The 21,889-nt window shown below is 37.6% G+C and overlaps 1 protein-coding gene across 2 annotated transcripts in view; it reads right to left on the minus strand.

The window, feature by feature from the left end:
* The window catches only part of SCYL2 (SCY1 like pseudokinase 2), a 158,899-nt gene that overhangs the window by 111,190 nt on the left and 25,820 nt on the right, over positions 1–21,889 (minus strand). For both annotated transcript variants that reach the window (XM_053717001.1, XM_053717000.1), the window contains exons 7-9: positions 10,527–10,643; positions 2,449–2,574; positions 1,118–1,294 (exon numbers count right to left, since the gene is read on the minus strand). In XM_053717001.1, coding sequence (XP_053572976.1) covers positions 1,118–1,294; positions 2,449–2,574; positions 10,527–10,643 — 420 coding nt within the window. The remainder of the gene's footprint in view (positions 1–1,117; positions 1,295–2,448; positions 2,575–10,526; positions 10,644–21,889) is intronic.

A 21,889-nucleotide genomic window follows, 5' to 3' on the forward strand; every position in this document is an offset into this window, starting at 1 on the left:
AAGCCTGCAATCTCATCTCTACCACCAGTCACCGCCTCAGCCACTCTCTGCATCTTCCCCCAGCCAGAGAATGAAGTTTGTTCTTTACTTCCTTACACATCCCTACTTGCCCGTCTGACCCTATTCCCTTCATATTGAATACCTTCTATCTCTTCCACACTCATTCCAGCTCTCACATCTTAAACCTATCCCTTTCTACAGGTTCATTACAATCTAAGGTCACTCCCATACTAAAAAAACCCTCCCTTCACCCTAATCTCCTGAAAACTACCGCCCCATATCACTGCTTCCACCAACATCAAAATTAACTCCCTGCTTGACCCCTGCAATCTAGCTTCTTTCCTCAACTGAAACTACCTTCACCAAAGTTACTTACAATCTTCTTTCTGCTAAAAGTAACAGCCACTACTCTATGCTTCTATCATTCTCCTGTATTTATAACCATAAACTTAATTCTCTTGCAGCCACCTGCACAAGAGCTTAGAAATTCAGGCTCTACTGAAGCATTAAGTCAGTTTCTTAAGACCGGCCTTGACTATTAGAATACCATCTACCTCAACTTTCAAACCCTTTTTAAGCTCTTCAGACTGACTCAATCAACATGAAATGTCAAAGCCTTTCAATGTCCTCGTTTATCAACCAGAATAAAATGCAAAATTTCCATCCTAGCACAACATTTTTAACATATCAGTACTAATATCTAAGTACTCACCCTTCTGTCAGAGGATGATGTATTAACATAAGGCTTATTCTATAATAACCTCCCATGTCCATCTATAGGACATTGTGTGTTGAATCTGTTCTACAGAAGTCCCTTCCTCTTGTAGGAACTAATGTTGCTATTTTTAGACTCCAATTGGTGACTGTTCTATAAGCAACAACAGTGCATGTCGCTGTAATGTTTTATTAATTTAAAAAAAAACTCTAAAATCTCAATAACCAGCTCAATTATTTAAATCGGTATTAACAGTCTAAGTTTTGAAGGAATCCTCATTCTTATCAACTACAATAGGTTTACACTAAGCAGTATAAAATTATAAATTATTTAAAAAAAAAATAAACATGCTCTGATTTATTGAGGTTAAAATGATATGACCAATACAATATAAAAACAAACCTGAACAGGTTCCTGTTGCTTAAACACAGGTCTAAGATCAGGTAGAATAAGCTTGACATACTCTTCTTTTGTGCACTCTTCAGCAATGAGCAGCACATTAGGCAGGACAAATGGCACCATATCAGGATTTACAAACTCTGAAGTGAGATATGGTAATATCCGCTGAACAACAACACGCTGGAAATACAAGAGACAATTATGCAGGTATCTTCTTTACACGATTTGTTTTTAATAACAGATATCAGCATTTTACAAGAGCAGGATTATCATTTAAGTTATTACATACTTAATGAATGCTAATTATAGGAAGGGTTATTAGAACTATTAAAGTGATGGTAAACTTTACACGTTTTAAAACTCAGGTCCGGTATTTTACAGGGAATTTAACTAATCACTTTTAATAAAGATCCGCTGTAACTTATTTTTTAATATAGCCGTGCCATTCCAAAACCCCATGCTCTGGCCACCTACTTCAAAATGCATTTTTTGTAAGTTAACGGTTTGAACTGTTCTCCAATTGGTGCTCTAGCCATACGGCACTTTTTTGTAGCTAAGGCACCGATTAGAGAACAGTTTAAACCGTAAACTCAAAAAATTAGTTTTGAAATGGGCAGCAGGAGCGCAATGTATTAGAACGGCTAGATTAAAAAGTAAGTTACAGCACATCTTCATTATAAGTGATCTATTAAAGTCCCTCTATAATAATCGGTTAGAGACCTGATTTTACAAAATGTAAAGTTTACCGTCACTTTAAGTGTAAACTAAAGGACCACTCAATGCAGTAGAATTGCATAATTAGCAAGTGCATAATAAAAAGACAATGATTTAACACCTACTCTGAATTTCAAATAAGCAGTAGATTTTTTTCTGACAAATGTGTTCTTTCATCCATTTTCCGACCCCCTGTACCATGTGACAGACATCAGTCAATCACAGACTAGTATACGTATACCATGTGAGCTTGTGCACATGCTCAGTAGGATCTTGTTCCCCAGAAAGAGTGAATATAAAAAGACTGTGCAAAATTTGATAATGGAAATAAATTTGAAAGTGTCTTATAACTGCAGGCTCTGTCTGAATCATAAAAGGTTATTTTGACTTGAGAGTCCCTTTAACTACATCTTCAACTTTCTGATAATATAGAACAAAACAATGTGTTAAGAAAACTTAAGAGTATACAGACATGCAAAGCACATTTATCTTTGTATATTGATAATAAAATGGGAAATGTGTGATCATGAGGATTCTTGTAAATTGGGAATGGCTTTGTCTCTGTATATGAGTAAATTTACATTTTTCTTTATTTGTTTATTTTTTTTCAGAATACAAACCTTAGGTAGTTTAGGAAGAACTTTGGGTAAACTTTTAAAAAACTGTGACTTCTGGAGGTTGTCTCTTTGAAAAAGGGAGTCAAAATATTGAAGTGTAACAGCACCGACATCATCGAAAAAAGGTATCTACAGAAATTTAAAATAAAATAATATGAATAGTTAAAAAAAATCAAAATTATTTATAACAACAGAGCCTTAATTTGCCTCCTGACCTCATACTTGACTCATGTTGCCTTTTTGTTGCACAACAGATAAAGGCCCATATTAAGAGTTAAGAAAGTCCTAGGCATGCTCAGTTTTGTTTGTTTTTCTTAATATATATAAAAAAAAGCCTAAAAATCATCAGGAAATGTATATACACAATGAACCTAGGATTTTCTTTTCGTAATAATCCCATAAATTACAGATATTTTGGCTTCATAAATGAAAGTGACTTTGCGCATTTCAAGTTCACTTTTAGAGAATAGAATAATCAGAAGAAAATTGAAAAGTTGCTTTCCAAAAAAAATCCCAATTTCTTGAATCAGTTATAACAAGGACACAAAGAAAAAGAAATATGATCCCCCAAACTGAAAAATCTATAGATACGTATATTCTGAGCAGATATGGACTCCTATGTGACAAAAAAAATAATGTTTCACAGAATCGGTCACAACATTATTTCTAAACAATGAAAAACATAATTTATGCTTACCTGATAAATTTATTTCTCTTGTAGTGTAGTCAGTCCACGGGTCATCCATTACTTATGGAATATATCTCTTCCTAACAGGAAGCTGCAAGAGGATCACCCAGCAGAGCTTGCTACATAGCTCCTCCCCTCACATGTCATATTCAGTCATTCGACCAAAGCAGACGAGAAAGGAGAAACCATAGGGTGCAGTGGTGACTGGAGTTTAATTAAAATTTAGGTCTGCCTTAAAGACAGGGCGGGCCGTGGACTGACTACACTACAAGAGAAAAAAATTTATCAGGTAAGCATAAATTATGTTTTCTCTTGTTAAGTGTAGTCAGTCCACGGGTCATCCATTACTTATGGAATACCAATACCAAAGCTAAAGTACACGGATGAAGGGAGGGACAAGGCAGGAACATTAAACAGAAGGAACCACTGCCTGAAGTACCTTTCTCCCAAAAATAGCCTCCGAAGAAGCAAAAGTGTCAAATTTGTAAAATTTTGAAAAGGTGTGAAGCGAAGACCAAGTCGCAGCCTTGCAAATCTGTTCAACAGAGGCCTCATTTTTAAAGGCCCAGGTGGAAGCCACAGCTCTAGTAGAATGAGCTGTAATCCTTTCAGGAGGCTGCTGTCCAGCAGTCTCATAGGCTAAACGTATTATGCTACGAAGCCAAAAAGAGAGAGAGGTAGCCGAAGCCTTTTGACCTCTTCTCTGACCAGAGTAAACGACAAACAGGGAAGAAGTTTGACGAAAATCTTTAGTTGCCTGCAAATAGAACTTCAGGGCACGGACTACGTCCAAATTATGCAAAAGTCGTTCCTTCTTTGAAGAAGGGTTAGGACACAGTGATGGAACAACAATCTCTTGATTGATATTCCTGTTAGTAACTACCTTGGGTAAGAACCCAGGTTTAGTACGCAGAACTACCTTGTCTGAATGAAAAATCAGATAAGGACAATCACAATGTAAGGCAGAAAGAGACTCTTCAAGCCGAGGAAATAGCCATCAAAAACAAAACCTTCCAGGATAACAGCTTGATATCAATGGAATGAAGGGGTTCAAATGGAACGCCTTGAAGAACATTAAGAACTAAGTTTAAGCTCCACGGCGGAGCAACAGTCTTAAATACAGGCTTAATCCTAGTTAAAGCCTGACAAAAAACCTGAACGTCTGGAACTTCAGCCAGACGTTTGTGTAGAAGAATAGACAGAGCAGAAATCTGTCCCTTTAACGAACTAGCAGATAAGCCCTTTTCTAAACCCTCTTGTAGAAAGGACAATATCCTAGGAATCCTAACTTTACTCCATGAGTAACTCTTGGATTCGCACCAATATAAATATTTACGCCATATCTTATGGTAAATTTTTCTGGTAACAGGCTTCCTAGCCTGTATTAAGGTATCAATAACCGACTCCGAGAAGCCACGCTTTGATAGAATCAAGCGTTCAATCTCCATGCAGTCAGCCTCAGAGAAATTAGATTTGGATGTTTGAAAGGACCCTGAATTAGAAGGTCCTGTCTCAGAGGTAGAGACCACGGTGGACAGGACGACATGTCCACTAGGTCTGCATACCAGGTCCTGCGTGGCCACGCAGGCGCTATCAGAATCACCGAAGCTCTCTCCTGTTTGATCTTGGCAATCAAACGAGGAAGCATCGGGAATGGTGGAAACACATAAGCCATGTTGAAGACCCAAGGGGCTGTCAGAGCATCTATCAGCACCGCTCCCGGGTCCCTGGACCTGGATCCGTAACAAGGAAGCTTGGCGTTCTGGCGAGACGCCATGAGATCCAGATCTGGTGTGCCCCAACGAAGAATCAGTTGAGCAAAGACCTCCGGATGAAGTTCCCACTCCCCCGGATGAAAAGTCTGGCGACTTAGAAAATCCGCCTCCCAGTTCTCTACGCCTGGGATGTAAATCGCTGACTTCCAACATCGCTAGGGAACTTCTGGTTCCCCCTTGATGGTTGATGTAAGCCACAGTCGTGATGTTGTCCGACTGAAATCTGATGAACCTCAGAGTTGCTAACTGAGGCCAAGCTAGGAGAGCATTGAATATTGCTCTTAATTCCAGAATATTTATTGGGAGGAGTTTCTCCTCCTGAGTCCATAATCCCTGAGCTTTCAGGGAGTTCCAGACTGCGCCCCAGCCTAGAAGGCTGGCGTCTGTTGTTACAATCGTCCAATCTGGCCTGCGAAAGGTCATCCCCTTGGACAGACGTGGCCGAGAGAGCCACCATAGAAGAGAATCTCTGGTCTCTTGATCCAGACTTAGTAGGGGGGACAAATCTGAGTAATCCCCGTTCCACTGACTTAGCATGCACAATTGCAGCGGTCTGAGATGCAGTCGCGTAAATGGTACTATGTCCATTGCCGCTACCATTAAGCCGATTACTTCCATGCACTGAGCTACTGACGGGTGTGGAATGGAATGAAGGACACGGCAAGCATTTAGAAGTTTTGATAACCTGGCCTCTGTCAGGTAAATTTTCATCTCTACAGAATCTATAAGAGTCCCTAGAAAGGGAACTCTTGTAAGTGGTAATAGAGAACTCTGTTTCCACGTTCACCTTCCACCCATGCGACCTCAGAAATGCCAGAACTATCTCTGTATGAGACTTGGCAGTTTGAAAACTTGACGCTTGTATCAGAATGTCGTCTAGGTACGGAGTCACCGCTATGCCTCGCGGTCTTAGTACCGCCAGAAGTGAGCCCAGAACTTTTGTAAAGATTCTTGGAGCCGTAGCTAATCCGAAGGGAAGAGCTACAAACTGGTAATGCCTGTCTAGGAAGGCAAATCTTAGGTACCGATAATGATCCTTGTGAATCGGTATGTGAAGGTAGGCATCCTTTAAATCCACTGTGGTCATGTACAGACCCTCTTGGATCATGGGAAGGATGGTTCGAATAGTTTCCATTTTGAATGATGGAACTCTTAGAAATTTGTTTAGGATTTTTAAGTCCAAGATTGGTCTGAAGGTTCCCTCTTTCTTGGGAACCACAAATAGATTTGAATAGAATCCCTGCCCGTGTTCCGTCCGCGGAACTGGGTGGATCACCCCCATTAGTAAAAGGTCTTGTACACAGCGTAGAAACGTCTCTTTCTTTATTTGGTTTGCTGATAACCTTGAAAGATGAAATCTCCCTCGTGGAGGAGAAGTTTTGAAGTCCAGGAGATATCCCTGAGATATGATCTCCAACGCCCAGGGATCCTGGACATCTCTTGCCCAAGCCTGGGCGAAGAGAGAAAGTCTGCCCCCCACTAGATCCGTTTCCGGATAGGGGGCCCTCTCTTCATGCTGTCTTGGGAGCAGCAGCAGGTTTCTTGGCCTGCTTGCCCTTGTTCCAGGACTGGTTAACTTTCCAGCCCTGCCTGTAACGAGCAACAGCTCCTTCCTGTTTTGGAGCGGAGGAAGTTGATGCTGCTCCAGCCTTGAAGTTATGAAAGGCACGAAAATTAGACTGTTTGGCCTTTGATTTGGCCCTGTCCTGAGGTAGAGCATGGCCCTTACCTCCCGTAATGTCAGCTATAATTTCTTTCAAGCCGGGCCCGAATAAGGTCTGCCCTTTGAAAGGAATATTAAGCAATTTAGATTTAGAAGTCACGTCAGCTGACCAGGATTTAAGCCATAGCGCTCTGCGCGCTTGGATGGCGAATCCGGAGTTCTTAGCCGTAAGTTTGGTTAAATGTACGACGGCATCAGAAACAAATGCGTTAGCTAGCTTAAGTGCTTTAAGCTTGTTCATAATTTCATCCAATGGAGCTGTGCGAATGGCCTCTTCCAAAGACTCAAACCAGAATGCCGCCGCAGCAGTGACAGGCGCAATGCATGCAAGGGGCTGTAAGATAAAACCTTGCTGAACAAACATTTTCTTAAGGTAACCCTCTAATTTCTTATCCATTGGATCTGAAAAGGCACAACTATCCTCCACCGGGATAGTGGTACGCTTAGCTAAAGTAGAAACTGCTCCCTCCACCTTAGGGACCGTCTGCCATAAGTCTCGTGTGGTGACGTCTATAGGAAACATTTTCCTAAATATGGGAGGAGGGGAAAAGGGCACACCAGGTCTATCCCACTCCTTGCTAATAATCTCTGTAAGCCTTTTAGGTATAGGAAACACGTCAGTACACACCGGTACCGCATAGTATCTATCCAACCTACATAATTTTTCTGGAATTGCAACCGTGTTACAATCATTCAGAGCCGCTAATACCTCCCCTAGCAATATGCGGAGGTTCTCAAGCTTAAATTTAAAATTAGAAATCTCTGAATCCAGTCTCCCTGGATCAGATCCGTCACCCACAGAATGAAGCTCTCCGTCTTCACGTTCTGCAAACTGTGACGCAGTATCTGACATGGCTCTCACCTCATCCGCGCGCTCTGTCCTTAACCCAGAGCTATCGCGCTTGCCTCTTAATTCTGGCAATTTAGATAATACTTCTGTCATAACAGTAGCCATGTCTTGCAAAGTGATTTGTAAGGGCCTCCCTGATGTACTTGGCGCCACAAAATCACGCACCTCCTGAGCGGGAGGCGAAGGTACTGACACGTGAGGAGAGTTAGTCGGCATAACTTCCCCCTCGTTGTCTGGTGATAATTTCTTTACATGTAAAGATTGACTTTTATTTAAAGTAGCATCAATGCAATTAGTACATAAATTTCTATTGGGCTCCACATTGGCCTTTAAACATAGTGAACAAAGAGATTCATCTGAGTCAGACATGTTTAAACAGGCTAGCAATGAGACTAGCAAGCTTGGAAATACTTTTCTAAATAAATTTACAAGCAATATAAAAAACGCTACTGTGCCTTTAAGAAGCACAAAAAGCTGTCACAGTTGAAATAACAATGAACCAAAATAGTTATAGCAACCAATTTTTCACAGTAAATGTATTAAGTTAGCAAAGGATTGCACCCACCAGCAAATGGATGATTAACCCCTTAATACCCAAAAACGGATTAACAATTTAATAATTAACGTTTTTCTCACAGTCAAAACACACTGTCACAGGTCTCTGTGACTGATTACCTCCCTCAAAATGAATTTTGAAGACCCCTGAGCTCTCTAGAGACGATCTGGATCATGGAGGATGAAGTAGACAGATTGTGACTGAATTTTTACTGCGCAAAAAAGCGCTAAAATAGGCCCCTCCCACTCATATTACAGCAGTGGGGAAGCTCAGAAAACTGTTTCTATGCAGAAAACAAAGATGGCCATGTGGTAAAAATCATGCCCCAATAAGTTTTATCACCAAGTACCTCACAAAAAACGATTAACATGCCAGTAAACGTTTTAAACATACATTTGAAAAGTTATGAATTGTTATTAATAAGCCTGCTACCAGTCGCTTTTACTGCAGTTAAGGCTCATACATTATTTCAGTATTAACAGTATTTTCAGAGTCAATTCCATTCCTTAGAAAAATACATTCAGTGTACACACACTCATCAGCCTAATACCAGTCGCTATCACTGCATTTAAGGCTGAACTTACTTTACATTGGTATCAGCAGTATTTTCTCAGTCAATTCCATTCCTCAGAAAAATAATTACTGCACATACCTCATTTGCAGGGGGGCCCTGCATGCTATTCCCCTTCTCTGAAGTTACCTCACTCCTCAGATGAGAACAGCCAGTGGATCTTAGTTACGTCTGCTAAGATCATAGAAAACGCAGGCAGATTCTTCTTCTAATGCTGCCTGAGAATAAACAGCACACTCCGGTGCCATTTAAAATAAACTTTTGATTGTAGAAATAAACTAAGTTAAAAAACACCACAGACCTCTCACAGCGACCTATCTAGTTAGGCTGCAAGAGAATGACTGAATATGACATGTGAGGGGAGGAGCTATGTAGCAAGCTCTGCTGGGTGATCCTCTTGCAGCTTCCTGTTAGGAAGAGATACATTCCATAAGTAATGGATGACCCGTGGACTGACTACACTTAACAAGAGAAAAGGGATTGTACAAATATTTTTGATGGTAGTAAAACCATCCACTGTGAGAGGTAGTCAAAAACACAACTATATAGGGTAAATGCTGAGCTGTAAAAGTAAAGAACAAATATTTACCAGGAGCAGTAAAACAAACAATGATTATAGATTTCAGAAATAAAAATCCAACAGTATTAAAGGGACAGTCAAGTCCATAAAAAAAATAAACCATGATTTATTAATAATAATAATAATAATAACTAGTATTTATAAAGCGCCTTTCTCCCAGTGGGACTCAAATCGGTTTGTCAGCGCTCGCTCTCGGAATTAACCAAATCGGCATCTGAATAGTAATAGTTGTTATTATTACCCAATTTAATGGTACTCATTTTATCGACCTCGGACGGATGAAGGGCTGAGTCGGCCCTGCCGGGATTTGAACCTGTGATCTTGGATCTTTTAAACAGGCTTTTTTGTAGTCAGGGCATTTTACCAACTGAGCTACCTCGCTAGATAGAGCATGAAATTTTAAACAACTTCCCAATTTACTTTTATCACCAATTTTGCTTTGCTCTCTTGGTATTCTTAGTTGAAAGCTAAACCTAAAGGGTTCATATGCTAATTTCTTAGACCTTTAAGGCCACCTCTAATCTGAAAGCATTTTGAAAGTTTTTAATCACTAGAGGGCATTAGTACATGTGTTTCATATAGATAACATTGAGCTCATGCACGTTAAGTTACCCTGGAGTGAGAACTGATTGGCTAAAAGAACTGAAATAAGGGGACAATTTGCAGAGGCTTTGATACATGTAATCACAGAGGTAAAAAGTTTATTATTATAGCTAAGTTGGTTATGCAAAACTGGGGAATGGGTAATAAAGGAATTATCTATCTTTTTAAACAACAAAAATTCTGGTGATGACTGTCCCTTTAAGCATAGTTTCATATAACATGCCTGTGGGCACATCCTTTAATGATATCTAACACATTAAAGGGACAGGAAACCCCATAATTTTCTTTCATGATTTAGATAGAACATACAATTTTAAACAAATTTCCAATTTACTTCCATTATCAAATTTGCTTTGTTCTCTTATCATCCTTTGGTGAAGGAACAGCATTGCACTACTGGCAGCAAGATTAACTCATCTAGTTAGCCAATCACAAGAGACAAATGTGTGCAAGCACCAATCAGCAGCTAGCTCCCACTAGTGTAGGATATGCGTTTACTATTTTTCAACAAGGGATACCAAAAGAACAAATATGAAAATAGAAGTGAATTTAAAAGTGTCTTAAAATGACATGCTCTATGAGAATCGTGCAAGTTTAATTTTGACTTTCCTATCCCTTTAATAAAATACACCTTTGTTTTTTACTGCTTAAAATGAAGAAGTGAGCTAAATTAACAGTATAAAAAAAAAAGATGAAAAATTTAATTAAAAAAAATGAAATATTTAAAACCTTTACCTTTGTCATCTGATCTGCATCTGGTCTAACAGCAGGTGTTACGTTTAAAATGAGCTTTACATGCTCGCGTACTTCTTCTGGAATGTTCGCAAGAACATTTGGGCTTAAACGGCTTAACTGTATAAAAATGGAGACAAACTCGTTAAAAATAAGATTTATTGGCTTGGCAGTAAATGGCGAATCGGTTGCACAATTTCAATTAAGGGGATAGTCTACTCAAAAAATGTTATAGCTTAAAAAGATAGATAATGCCTTTACTACCCATTCCCCAGCTTTGCATAACCAATATTGTTCTATTAATACACTTTATAATATCTAAAACACTAAATCTCTGCCTGTTTTTAAGCTCCTTCAGGCCACCTTTATCTCAGTCCATTTTATAAGCTTTTCACAGCAAGACAGAGCTAATTAATGTGTGCCATATAGAGAACACTGTGCTCACTGCTGTGAAGTTACAAATGAGACTGCACTGACTGGATAAAATGCAAGTCGTAAACAGCCTTTAGATAAGGGGGCTGTCAAAAGATGCTTACATACAAGGTAATCACAGAGGTAAAAAGTGTATTAATATAACTGTGTTGGTTATGCAAAACTGGGGAATGGGTAATAAAGGGATCTATCTTATTAAACAATCACAATTTTGGAGTAGACTGTTCCTTTAATTATGTCAGTTTTTCCCCTATTATAAAATCGAACTGTAGGAGAGTTCATAATCCATATTAATTAGACTTAATGGGACAGATTACAAATGGAGCAATATTTAAAGCTACCGCTCGTGCGCTAACACTGCTAGAAGTTTTTTGCATGCGTCGGGTAGCGCTCATTACAAGTTGAAAGTAAAACATTTTCGCTCGCGTGCTAACCCAACAAACACAAAAAGCCGAACTTCGAATATCGTGTGAGCGTTAACGTATTCTCTCATAGGAGTCAATGGAGCAAAAAAAAAATAGAAAAAAAAACTAATATGCTACTTGTGCTCTAACCAGACATGAAAATATAAATATTTCACATTCCAATGTTCTTAATTAATAAATGCACAGTATAACACTACTAAATATGAATATTGCATAAATACTATTCATGTTTTCATCTACTTGACTGCAAAGGGCTCCAATACACTTATGTCTATATATGTATACATATGTATTTATGTGTTAATTTGTGTATATAGGTCTGTAGATACATACACTCACCGGCCACTTTATTAGTTACACCTGTTCAATTGCTTAGTAACAAAAATTGCTATTCAGCCAAGCACATGGCAGCAACTCAATGCATTTAGGCATCTAGATGTGGTGAAGACGACTTACTGAAGTTCAAACTTAGCATCAGAAAGATTTAAGTGACTTTGAACGTGGCATGGTTGTTGGTGCCAGAGGGTCTGGTCTGAGTATTTAAAAAAAAAACTGCTGATCTACTGGGTTTTTCACGCAGAACCATCTCTAGGATTTACAGAGAATTGTCAGAAAAAGAGAAAATATCTAGTGAGCGGCAGTTGTGTGGCCGAAAATGTCTTGTTGACATAAGAGGAAAATGAGCAGACTGATTTGAGATGATAGAAAGGAAACAGTAACTCAAATAACCACTCGTTACAACCAAGGTATGCAGAATACCATCTCTGAACACACAACACGTCGAACCTTGAAGCAGATAAGCTACAGCAGCAGAAGACCAAACCGGGTGCCACGCCTGACAGCTAAGAACAGGAAACTGAGGCTACCATTTGCACAGGCTCACCAAACTTGGACAAAAGAAGATTGGAAAAACCGCTGCTGTAAGTGTTGTTATACTTACAAGATAGCAGACACTTGAGAAGTGTCACAATCGCCTCCTGGACTCTTAGAGTCGTCCAGCTGACTCCCACTCCTGTGTTATCTGGATACCGGATCCGTAACTAACACGTCCTCTCCTGTATACAGCCAATGCTCTCCTGGGTTGCATCTAGCACATCAAGCCAGTATATGTATCCAGCGGGGGCTAAAAAGACGGCAAACAGGCAGGATAAGCACACTAATGAGACCCAGACTGCTAACTGGGACAAGTGTGTAAATGTGGCAAAGTATCCGTGGTTAAAATGATTAAAATAAAGTTTGTGGCACAAAGTCTTAAAAGCAATAACAAGACTTTATTTAGCACAACGTTTCTCGGTCTGTACGTGACCGTTTCCTCAGGTGCATATACATAAAATGAAATAAAGTAGCTGTAAAGAACAGACAGATTTTTTACACTGCTTTTGGGAATGCCCCAAAATATTTCAATTCTGGCAAAAGATAAACTTTTGGGCATGCAAAATAATGGGGACAAAGTTTAAAGTAACTCCACACCAAGTACTGTTTCTCTGTAAATACTTGGTCGCCCTACCCAACAATAGATTTATTAACTTACTTATTTTGACGGCCCGTAAAATAAATATTAAAAAAATGGAAAAGTCACAATTCACCTAGGTTTACAGATTTCTTAAAAGAAGTGCAGCACCAAATGGTGATGGAACAGTGTCAGGTAAAAGTTAATAATTCAAAAATGATAGCTAGATTTTTCAGTAAATGGAAGAAATATATCTATTCACTTCCCTTAGAGATGCAAAGACAAGCGGTGATTCAATATGAATCTTCAGCGTGGGTACAACGCCAAATAGAGCTGGGTTCTCTTTCCAGATCATGGTTCTTGAACCAATAGCTCCTAAAAGAGATTGATATAACTTCTCCTTCAGTTACACATTACTAGTGTCATTGTCTACGTAAAGGAAGGGGAAAAAAAGGAAAGAAAAGGGAAAAATTTAATTTTTTTTTCTTTTCTTCTTCTCCCCCCCCCCCCTCCCTCGTAGCCCATCTCTCTTTGAGCCTTCCTCCCTAGGCTCCCTTTAAAGTAAGGTTAAGCTAGTCTAATTTTTGAGACTCAAAGGGGAATCAGGAGTTTCTATACCATTTGAAATCTTGAGTGTTAGTGTAAACTAATAAACACACCTTCCGTATCACTTAATAAACTCCAATCCGCAGAAGTGGAGAACTTTCTCCAATCGCCATAAACAATAGAGGACAGACACCAAACAGATAAACGGGTTCCGAAGTCCAAGCAGACTTACAGTTACTCCTATAGATCAGGTCTTGTGTTCCTAGTAAGGGCTGAGCCATTTACATGGATAGGAGGTATGGAAGATATTCTGGTACAAATGATTATGTAAACATATAAGAAGTTATCTTAGGTTAGATAGAAGTATCTGTGAAGGTAATTGTCTGTATTATTTCAATAATGGAATTTGCCTGTATTTGTAAATGTGAAGTATAGGAGCTGCGCCTCCTAAACATTTGTATCATAACTTTTTCTTTATCAATAAAAAAAATTTAATTAAAAAAAAAAAAAAAAAATAAAGTTTGTGGCACAAAGTCTTAAAAGCAATAACAAGACTTTATTTAGCACAACGTTTCTCGGTCTGTACGTGACCGTTTCCTCAGGTGCATATACATAAAATGAAATAAAGTAGCCACGAACTTATAACACCATGTTTGGCGTCTTAAAACATGAAAGGTAGGTAGAAATATTGATTGTTACAGCGTGGGACCGGCAAATAAATCCCCATTCATAACCGCCATAACAGTTGCGTAAAACTATTTGTGTGTTGTTATGTTAATAGAACTCCAAAAAAAAAGAGACATCTACTAATGCAGCGCAGTCCCAAATAAAAACATTATAAACATTATACAACAAAATCATAAAATACAAAGTCTCATATATACTTATGCAAATGTAAAAAATCATCCACCAACCTCGATATCGTACACGGTGTGGGGACCAAAGAGAATAAAAAAATGTAATAAATAATAAAAAAATATATATGATAAAAACCAATTCAAAAAATTGTTTATACAATCCAAGATAAAATCTATAAACATATATAATTATATATAACACAACTGAATATAGTATATTAATTCATAACAATAATATGAACCTATTGTAAAGGAGAAAATTTGATGTTTTTATACATTCTCTAACGAGTGCTAGATAACATGTAAATAACCGTAAAAAAGTGAAATATAGGTGTAAAACCTAATGTACCAACGGTGTACTGGTATGTGTGGGTGGTTATAGATTCCTGAGCCGTGATAGACTGCGGTGTGTCCTAATCGTACCCCTCAAAAAGTATACTATTGGTTAATTAACCATCTAGGAATACCTATGGTAATATTAATCTATTCCAATATGGTTATTATCAACAAACACGCCAATAATATCAGTTAATTGGCTAGAGTGTACTAAAAACGGACCATAGATGATAATCCTACAATTACAAGTCTCTCAGAGATCAAAATACTCGATCTTCTCTATATAAGCAGACCGTAGGGATCCAAACTAGAAAAAATGTATAATGGGGAGGCTATTTTAAAGCCTCTGTATCAGAAAGCTTAGGTACTGGAATACTAAATGAAAAATGTATTTTATGGGGTATTTTAGGAACTTCAAAATTATACGGGAAATCAGATATTCACATCAAAGCCTTGATGATAGGGGAGGATGACCTGCAAAATAGTGATTAAATGTAAGAACCATCACCTCAATATATGTAGTGTGTAATAGGATAAACAAGACAAGATGCAAAACAAAGACCAGAGAATGAATAACAGGAAAGCATTAAACAGTAATGAAAACCAAGTAGATATGTGTAGTGAATCCATCAATGATTTATCTATGGTACAACTATTTCATAAACTAGAAGAAGCTCTAAAGAATGAACATAGACATTGGTGGGACATAGACACACTACAGAAATATAAAGAGAGGGGCCATATCCCCAGGGGTCTGAGGATTTCTAAGCACTGCTCTTTTAAACATGATCCAGACCTTATAACTAAATGGCAGGGTATTTTAATGGAATGCTCCCTGAAACTTATAGATCTATTAATTGAATTTAGGGAGACTCTCAAAGAAAACGGAGTTAGAGATTGATGAAATTCAGAATATTTTAATTAAATTCGAGTCTAACACGGAATACACCAAATTCACTAAGGAAGTCCAAGATAAATCTGATGCATTTCAAAAGAAAATTATACACACCAAACTTAAAAAACTGGCTAGGGATGAGAAAGATTAATTAGAGGATAGAGTCTAAGATATTTATTCTAAGGAGAGGGGAGAGGAACCTACTAACAAAATTTCCTCATCTGATAATTCAGGGGATAACACGGGTGAAAGTTGAGTACAAAAAGCCGAAAGATAAGAAGAAAAATTTGCAGTTTAGGAACAGCAATAACTACCGTGGTAAAAACACATATGTTAATTGTTCTCCTAAACAACAGAAACAACCTTCTACTTCTGTTGGGGAGAAGGATAATTACAGTTGTACTCCTAAACAACAGAAACAATCCTCTACCTCTAATTGGGAGACGGAAAACCATAATTACAAGTCCAATAGGGATTTCCATAAGAATTATGATTATCATTATAGACCTCAACACTATAACTACACAGATAATTCTAGAATACACAGTCCAATTGGACCTAGGAACAACTATCGAACAGATGATAGGAGACAAACGAATCATTATCAAAGAGATGAGAGGGAGCATATCAATAACCCCCAGGTTTTTCAGTACAATCAGAAACCAACATACAATCCCCCGCATTTGAGACATGCTCCGATACGTCTAAAACAATTAGAAAGAGGATCAGAAAAGGAGAATTTAACAACTACACAGAGAAAAAGATCATACGCCAACGTGGCAGCAGAGGGAGAGCTAAGTCATCCCAAAAGGAGAAATTTAAACGAATGAGAGAGAATATATATAACCTGTCTGATCATGTTCTAACGAATGAAGAGGTCTGTGTTTTAAATAGGGGTCTTTCCTTCTGTCCTTCTAAGAATCATAACTTGTTTGAACTATTTGTTGATCTTAATAAATTTGTACACAAGTTGTCAATTCAACGCTATTTTTGCGAAAAGAAATTTAAAGGTTCAGGCCTCTTAACAGATATGGTAGAAAGGCCATTAACAGATATTATATATTTTGAACCCGAGACACTATGCAACGAGTTATTTGATAATTATATACATTCAGATTTAGACCCCAGATCAATTTTTAACCCTCCTACCACAGGGTTGAGTATTGAGTTGTTTCAGAATTTAGTTTTGGAAGAATTTGGTAAATTGTCTGATAGTAACATTAAGAACCCAAATTTAAATGTATATGAAATGAAAGCTCTATCCAGATTGGCGGCTAATAATGATATAGCGATAAGACAAGCCGACAAAGGGGGAGGAATAGTCTTGCAGAACATCAAAGACTATATCAGAGAAGCAGATCGAATTTTGTTAGATACTGAATACTACAGAATGTTAACATTTAATCCTACAACTAAGTTCCTTGCTAATTTAATCAAAATGGTAGATTCAGGATGGTTAGAAGGAATACTTACTAAAAAGGAAAGAGACTATTTAATACCTTATACACCCAATTTAGCTTATTACTATCACCTCCCTAAGATCCACAAGAGTATTGTGGATCCACCAGGGAGGCCGATTATTTGAGGGATCGGTAACCTGACGTGTAATTTATCTGAATATGTCGACCAATTCCTGAAAAAATCAGTAGTGACATTACAATCTTATATAAAAGACAAGCCAGATCTAATATATAAATTATCCAATATCAAGAAGGAGGGCAGAAACCTTTTATGGCTAACATGTGACGTCTCTGCACTGTACTCTAATATTGCCCACGATCTTGGAATAAGAGCCATTGAATACTATTTGAGGAAAGACATTTTTATGCCGGACAAGCAGAGGGAATTTTTATTAGAGTGTATTACATTTGTATTAAAAAACAATTCATTTGTTTACCAAGAAAAATTCTATCTGCAAATCAAGGGTACGGCCATGGGGACCAGGTTCGCCCCAAGTTTTGCTAATCTTTTTATGGGATACTTCGAGGAACAATATATTTATTCCTCGATATATGGGGCGAGCCTGGTCTTCTATGGCCGATTTATAGACAACCTCTTGTTTGTCTGGGAAGGCAACCAATTAGAAGCCCAAAATTTTGTAAATAGTTTAAACAACAATGAATTGGGTCTTAATTTTACATCCAAAATGGACAATACTACTATAGACTTTCTGGATTTAATACTTGAGTGGGATACTTCAGGTAAAATAGCTACCAAAACGTTCTTCAAGTCAGTAGATGCGAATAGCTATTTAAATGATAAAAACAATCATCATCTGTCCTGGAAGAAGAACATCCCTTATAATTAATTTTGCAGGATCTATAGGAACTGCACTGATTTAGAAACATTTGATAACCAGGCATTAATATTGAAAAATAGGTTCCTTGAGAAGCATTACCCTAAAGATCTGATAGACAAGAGTTACATGAGAGTGAGAAATAAATGCAGAGAGGAATTTTTCACTAAGAAGGATAAAGCTACTGTTCGTAAAATAGACGAAGCTAAGGCCAAGAATGTTAGATTTATAACACAGTACAATAACAATAAGATTAAAAATATTTTGGGCAAATATTGGCATATTCTGACAGGGGACCCTCTTCTAAGGGAGTGTATAGGCAAATCTCCAGTGTGTACCTTTAGGAGGGCCCCAACATTAAAAAATAAGCTAGCCCCAAGTAAGATTTTAATGAAGAGACATATTTCTGGTATTAAAAAGAGAATAAATCATAATGCTATATTTGATAATAGATCCCTGGGTAAACCGGGTTTCTATAAATGTAATCGCCCTAATTGTGGTCTCTGTGAATACACTAACAGTAAAAGGACAGAATTTACATTGTGTGTGAGCAAAGAAAAATTTAATATAAAAACATGCTTCACCTGTGATTCAGCATTTGTAGTATATATGCTAGAATGTAAAAGTGGGGTTCAGTATGTGGGGAGAACCTCTAGACCCCTAAAGAAAAGATGGGGGGAACATAAAAGAAATATTGCGAAGAACATTTTAAATCACAGTGTTCCTAGACATGCTAATCAATGCCATGTAGGTTTATCGGATCCCTTTTGTATTTTCCCATTAGAAATGGTAACCCCCAAATGGGGTAGGAATAGATACTTGCATTTGAGACAGAGGGAGACATTTTGGATCTGGAAACTTCGAACCTTGTCTCCCTATGGCCTAAATGCAAACTTTGATATGGCAGCTTTCAATTGAAACCCCCATTCTGTTTATCCTATCACACACTACATATATTGAGGTGATGGTTCTTACATTTAATCACTTCTTTGCAGGTCATCCTCCCCTATCACTAAAGCTTTGATGTGAATATCTCATTTCCCATATAATTTTGAAGTTCCTAAAATACCCCATAAAATACATTTTTCATTTAGTATTCCAGTACCTAAGCTTTCTGATACAGAGGCTTTAAAATAGCCTCCCCATTATACATTTTTTCTAGTTTGGATCCCTATGGTCCGCTTATATAGAGAAGATAGAGTATTTTGATCTCTGAGAGACTTGTAATTGCAGGATTATCATCTATGGTCCGTTTAGTACACTCTAGCCAATTAACTGATATTATTGGCGTGTTTGTTGATAATAACCATATTGGAATAGATTAATATTACCATAGGTATTCCTAGATGGTTATTGAACCAATAGCATACTTTTTGAGGGGTACGATTAGGACACACCGCAGTCTATCACGGCTCAGGAATCTATAACCACCCACACATACCAGAACACCGTTAGTACATTAGGTTTTACACCTATATTTCACTTTTTTACGGTTATTTACATGTTATCTAGCACTCGTTAGAGAATGTATAAAAACATAACATTTTCTCCTTTACAATAGGTTCATATTATTGTTATGAATTAATATACTATATTCAGTTGTGTTATATATATTTATAGATTTTATCTTGGATTGTATAAACAATTTTATGAATTGGTTTTTATCATATATATTTTATTATTATTTATTACATTTTTTTTATTCTCTTTGGTCCCCACACCGTGTACGATATCGAGGTTGGTGGATGATTTGTTACATTTTTACATTTGCATAAGTATATATGAGACTTTGTATTTTATGATTTTGTTGTATAACGTTTATAATGTTTTTATTTGGGACTGCGCTGCATTAGTAGATGTCTCTTTTTTTTTGGAGTTCTTTTAACATAACACACAAATAGTTTTACGCAACTGTTATGGCGGTTATAAATGGGGATTTATTTGCCGGTCCCACGCTGTAACAATCAATATTTCTACCTCCGAGAATATGGAGGGTTGTCTATTATACAATACCCGATTGGTGTTCACACCTCCAATTGGAACTCCAGAATGCTGACACACCTACGCGCAAGCGCAGTTCATGTTTTAAGACGCCAAACATGGTGTTATAAGTTCGTGGCTACTTTATTTCATTTTATGTATATGCACCTGAGGAAACGGTCACGTACAGACCGAGAAACGTTGTGCTAAATAAAGTCTTGTTATTGCTTTTAAGACTTTGTGCCACAAACTTTATTTTAATCATTTTAACCATGGATACTTTGCCACATTTACACACTTGTCCCAGTTAGCAGTCTGGGTCTCATTAGTGTGCTTATCCTGCCTGTTTGCAGTCTTTGGAGCCCAGCTGGATACATATACTGGCTTGATGTGCTAGATACAACCCAGGAGAGCATTGGCTGTATACAGGAGAGGATGTGTTAGTTACGGATCCGGTATCCAGATAACACAGGAGTGGGAGTCAGCTGGACGACTCTAAGAGTCCAGGAGGCGATTGTGACACTTCTCAAGTGTCTACTATCTTGTAAGTATAACAACACTTACAGCAGCGGCGTGTCATGCCTCACTGATTGTGCACTATGTTGGCGCCTTCTTTTATTTTATTCCATCTGTAGATATTACCGTCTTGGGCCACCAACAAGTTGCTTGCCATTGCCACCTGACACGAACTACGACTTGGTTTGAATATTTTTTGGACTTTTTTGTTCTCTATGATTGAGTATTAAGTAGATTTCAAATTCACATTTATTTTTTTATATTAACACGGAATGTATTTGATTTTACACCTTTTTCATGTGATTTAACACGCTATTGATTGGGAACATAATACACGTATCCTGAGTACACATATCTTATTTTATTCTCTTGCATCAAATATTTGTTTTTGAGGGAAATTAGAGTCCTTGCATTTGCCATATTTATCATAGCATTCACTCTGATGGGGCACTGATTTATATGTGTTTTTTAAGATTGGAAAAACGTTGCCTGGTCTAATGAGTCTCAATTTCAGCTGCGACATTCAGATGGTAGGGTCAGAATTTGGCGTAAACAACATAAAAGCATGGGTCCATCCTGCCTTGTATCAACGGTTCAGGCTGGTGGTGGTGGTGTAATGGTGTGGGGGATATTTTCTTGGCACACTTTGGGCCCCTTAGTACCAACTGAGCATCATTTAAACGCCACAGCCTACCTGAGTATTGTTGCTGACAATGTCAATCTCTTTATGACTACAGTGTACCTATCTTCTGATGGCTACTTCAAGCAGGATAATGCACTATGTCACAAAGTTTAAATCATCTCAAACTGGTTTCTTGAACATAACAATGAGTTCACTGTACTCCAATGGCCTCCACAGTCACCAGATCTCAATCCAATAGAGCACCTTTGGGATGTGGTGGAAAGGGAGATTCACATCATGGATGTGCAGCCGACAAATCTGCAGCAACTGCATGATGCTATCATGACAAAATAGACCAAAATCTCTGAGGTATGTTTCCAACACCTTGTTGAATCTATGACACAAAGAATTAAGGTAGTTCTGAAGGCAAAAGAGGGTCCAACCCAGTACTAGCAAGGTGTACCTAATAAAGTGGCCGGAGAGTGCATATACACACACACATTACATATATATATATATATATATATATATATATATATATATATATATATATATATATATATATATATATATATATATATACACACACATACACACACACACACACACAATATATATATATATATATATATATATATATATATATATATATATATATATATATATATATACACACACACACACACACACACACACATACACACATTATATATATATATATATAGTGAGATTCCAAAAGAGACAGCACTCACTGGTCTTGAAAAATAAAAATTTACTTTTAATAATCAAAGAGTTAAAAATTGGAAATAGGCATGACGTTTTGATGCCGTACTGGCATCTTTATCAAATGTCCCAAATGTGGAAAGTGGTGCTCCAGAGAAGGCACATCAGAGATATATATATATATATAGTGGGGCAAAAAAGTATTTAGTCAGCCATCAATTGTGCAAGTTCTCCCACTTAAGAAGATGAGAGAGGCCTGTAATTTTCATCATAGGTATACCTCAACTA

This window comes from Bombina bombina, chromosome 6 (assembly GCF_027579735.1).
Source record: "Bombina bombina isolate aBomBom1 chromosome 6, aBomBom1.pri, whole genome shotgun sequence".
Lineage (NCBI taxonomy): Eukaryota > Metazoa > Chordata > Amphibia > Anura > Bombinatoridae > Bombina > Bombina bombina.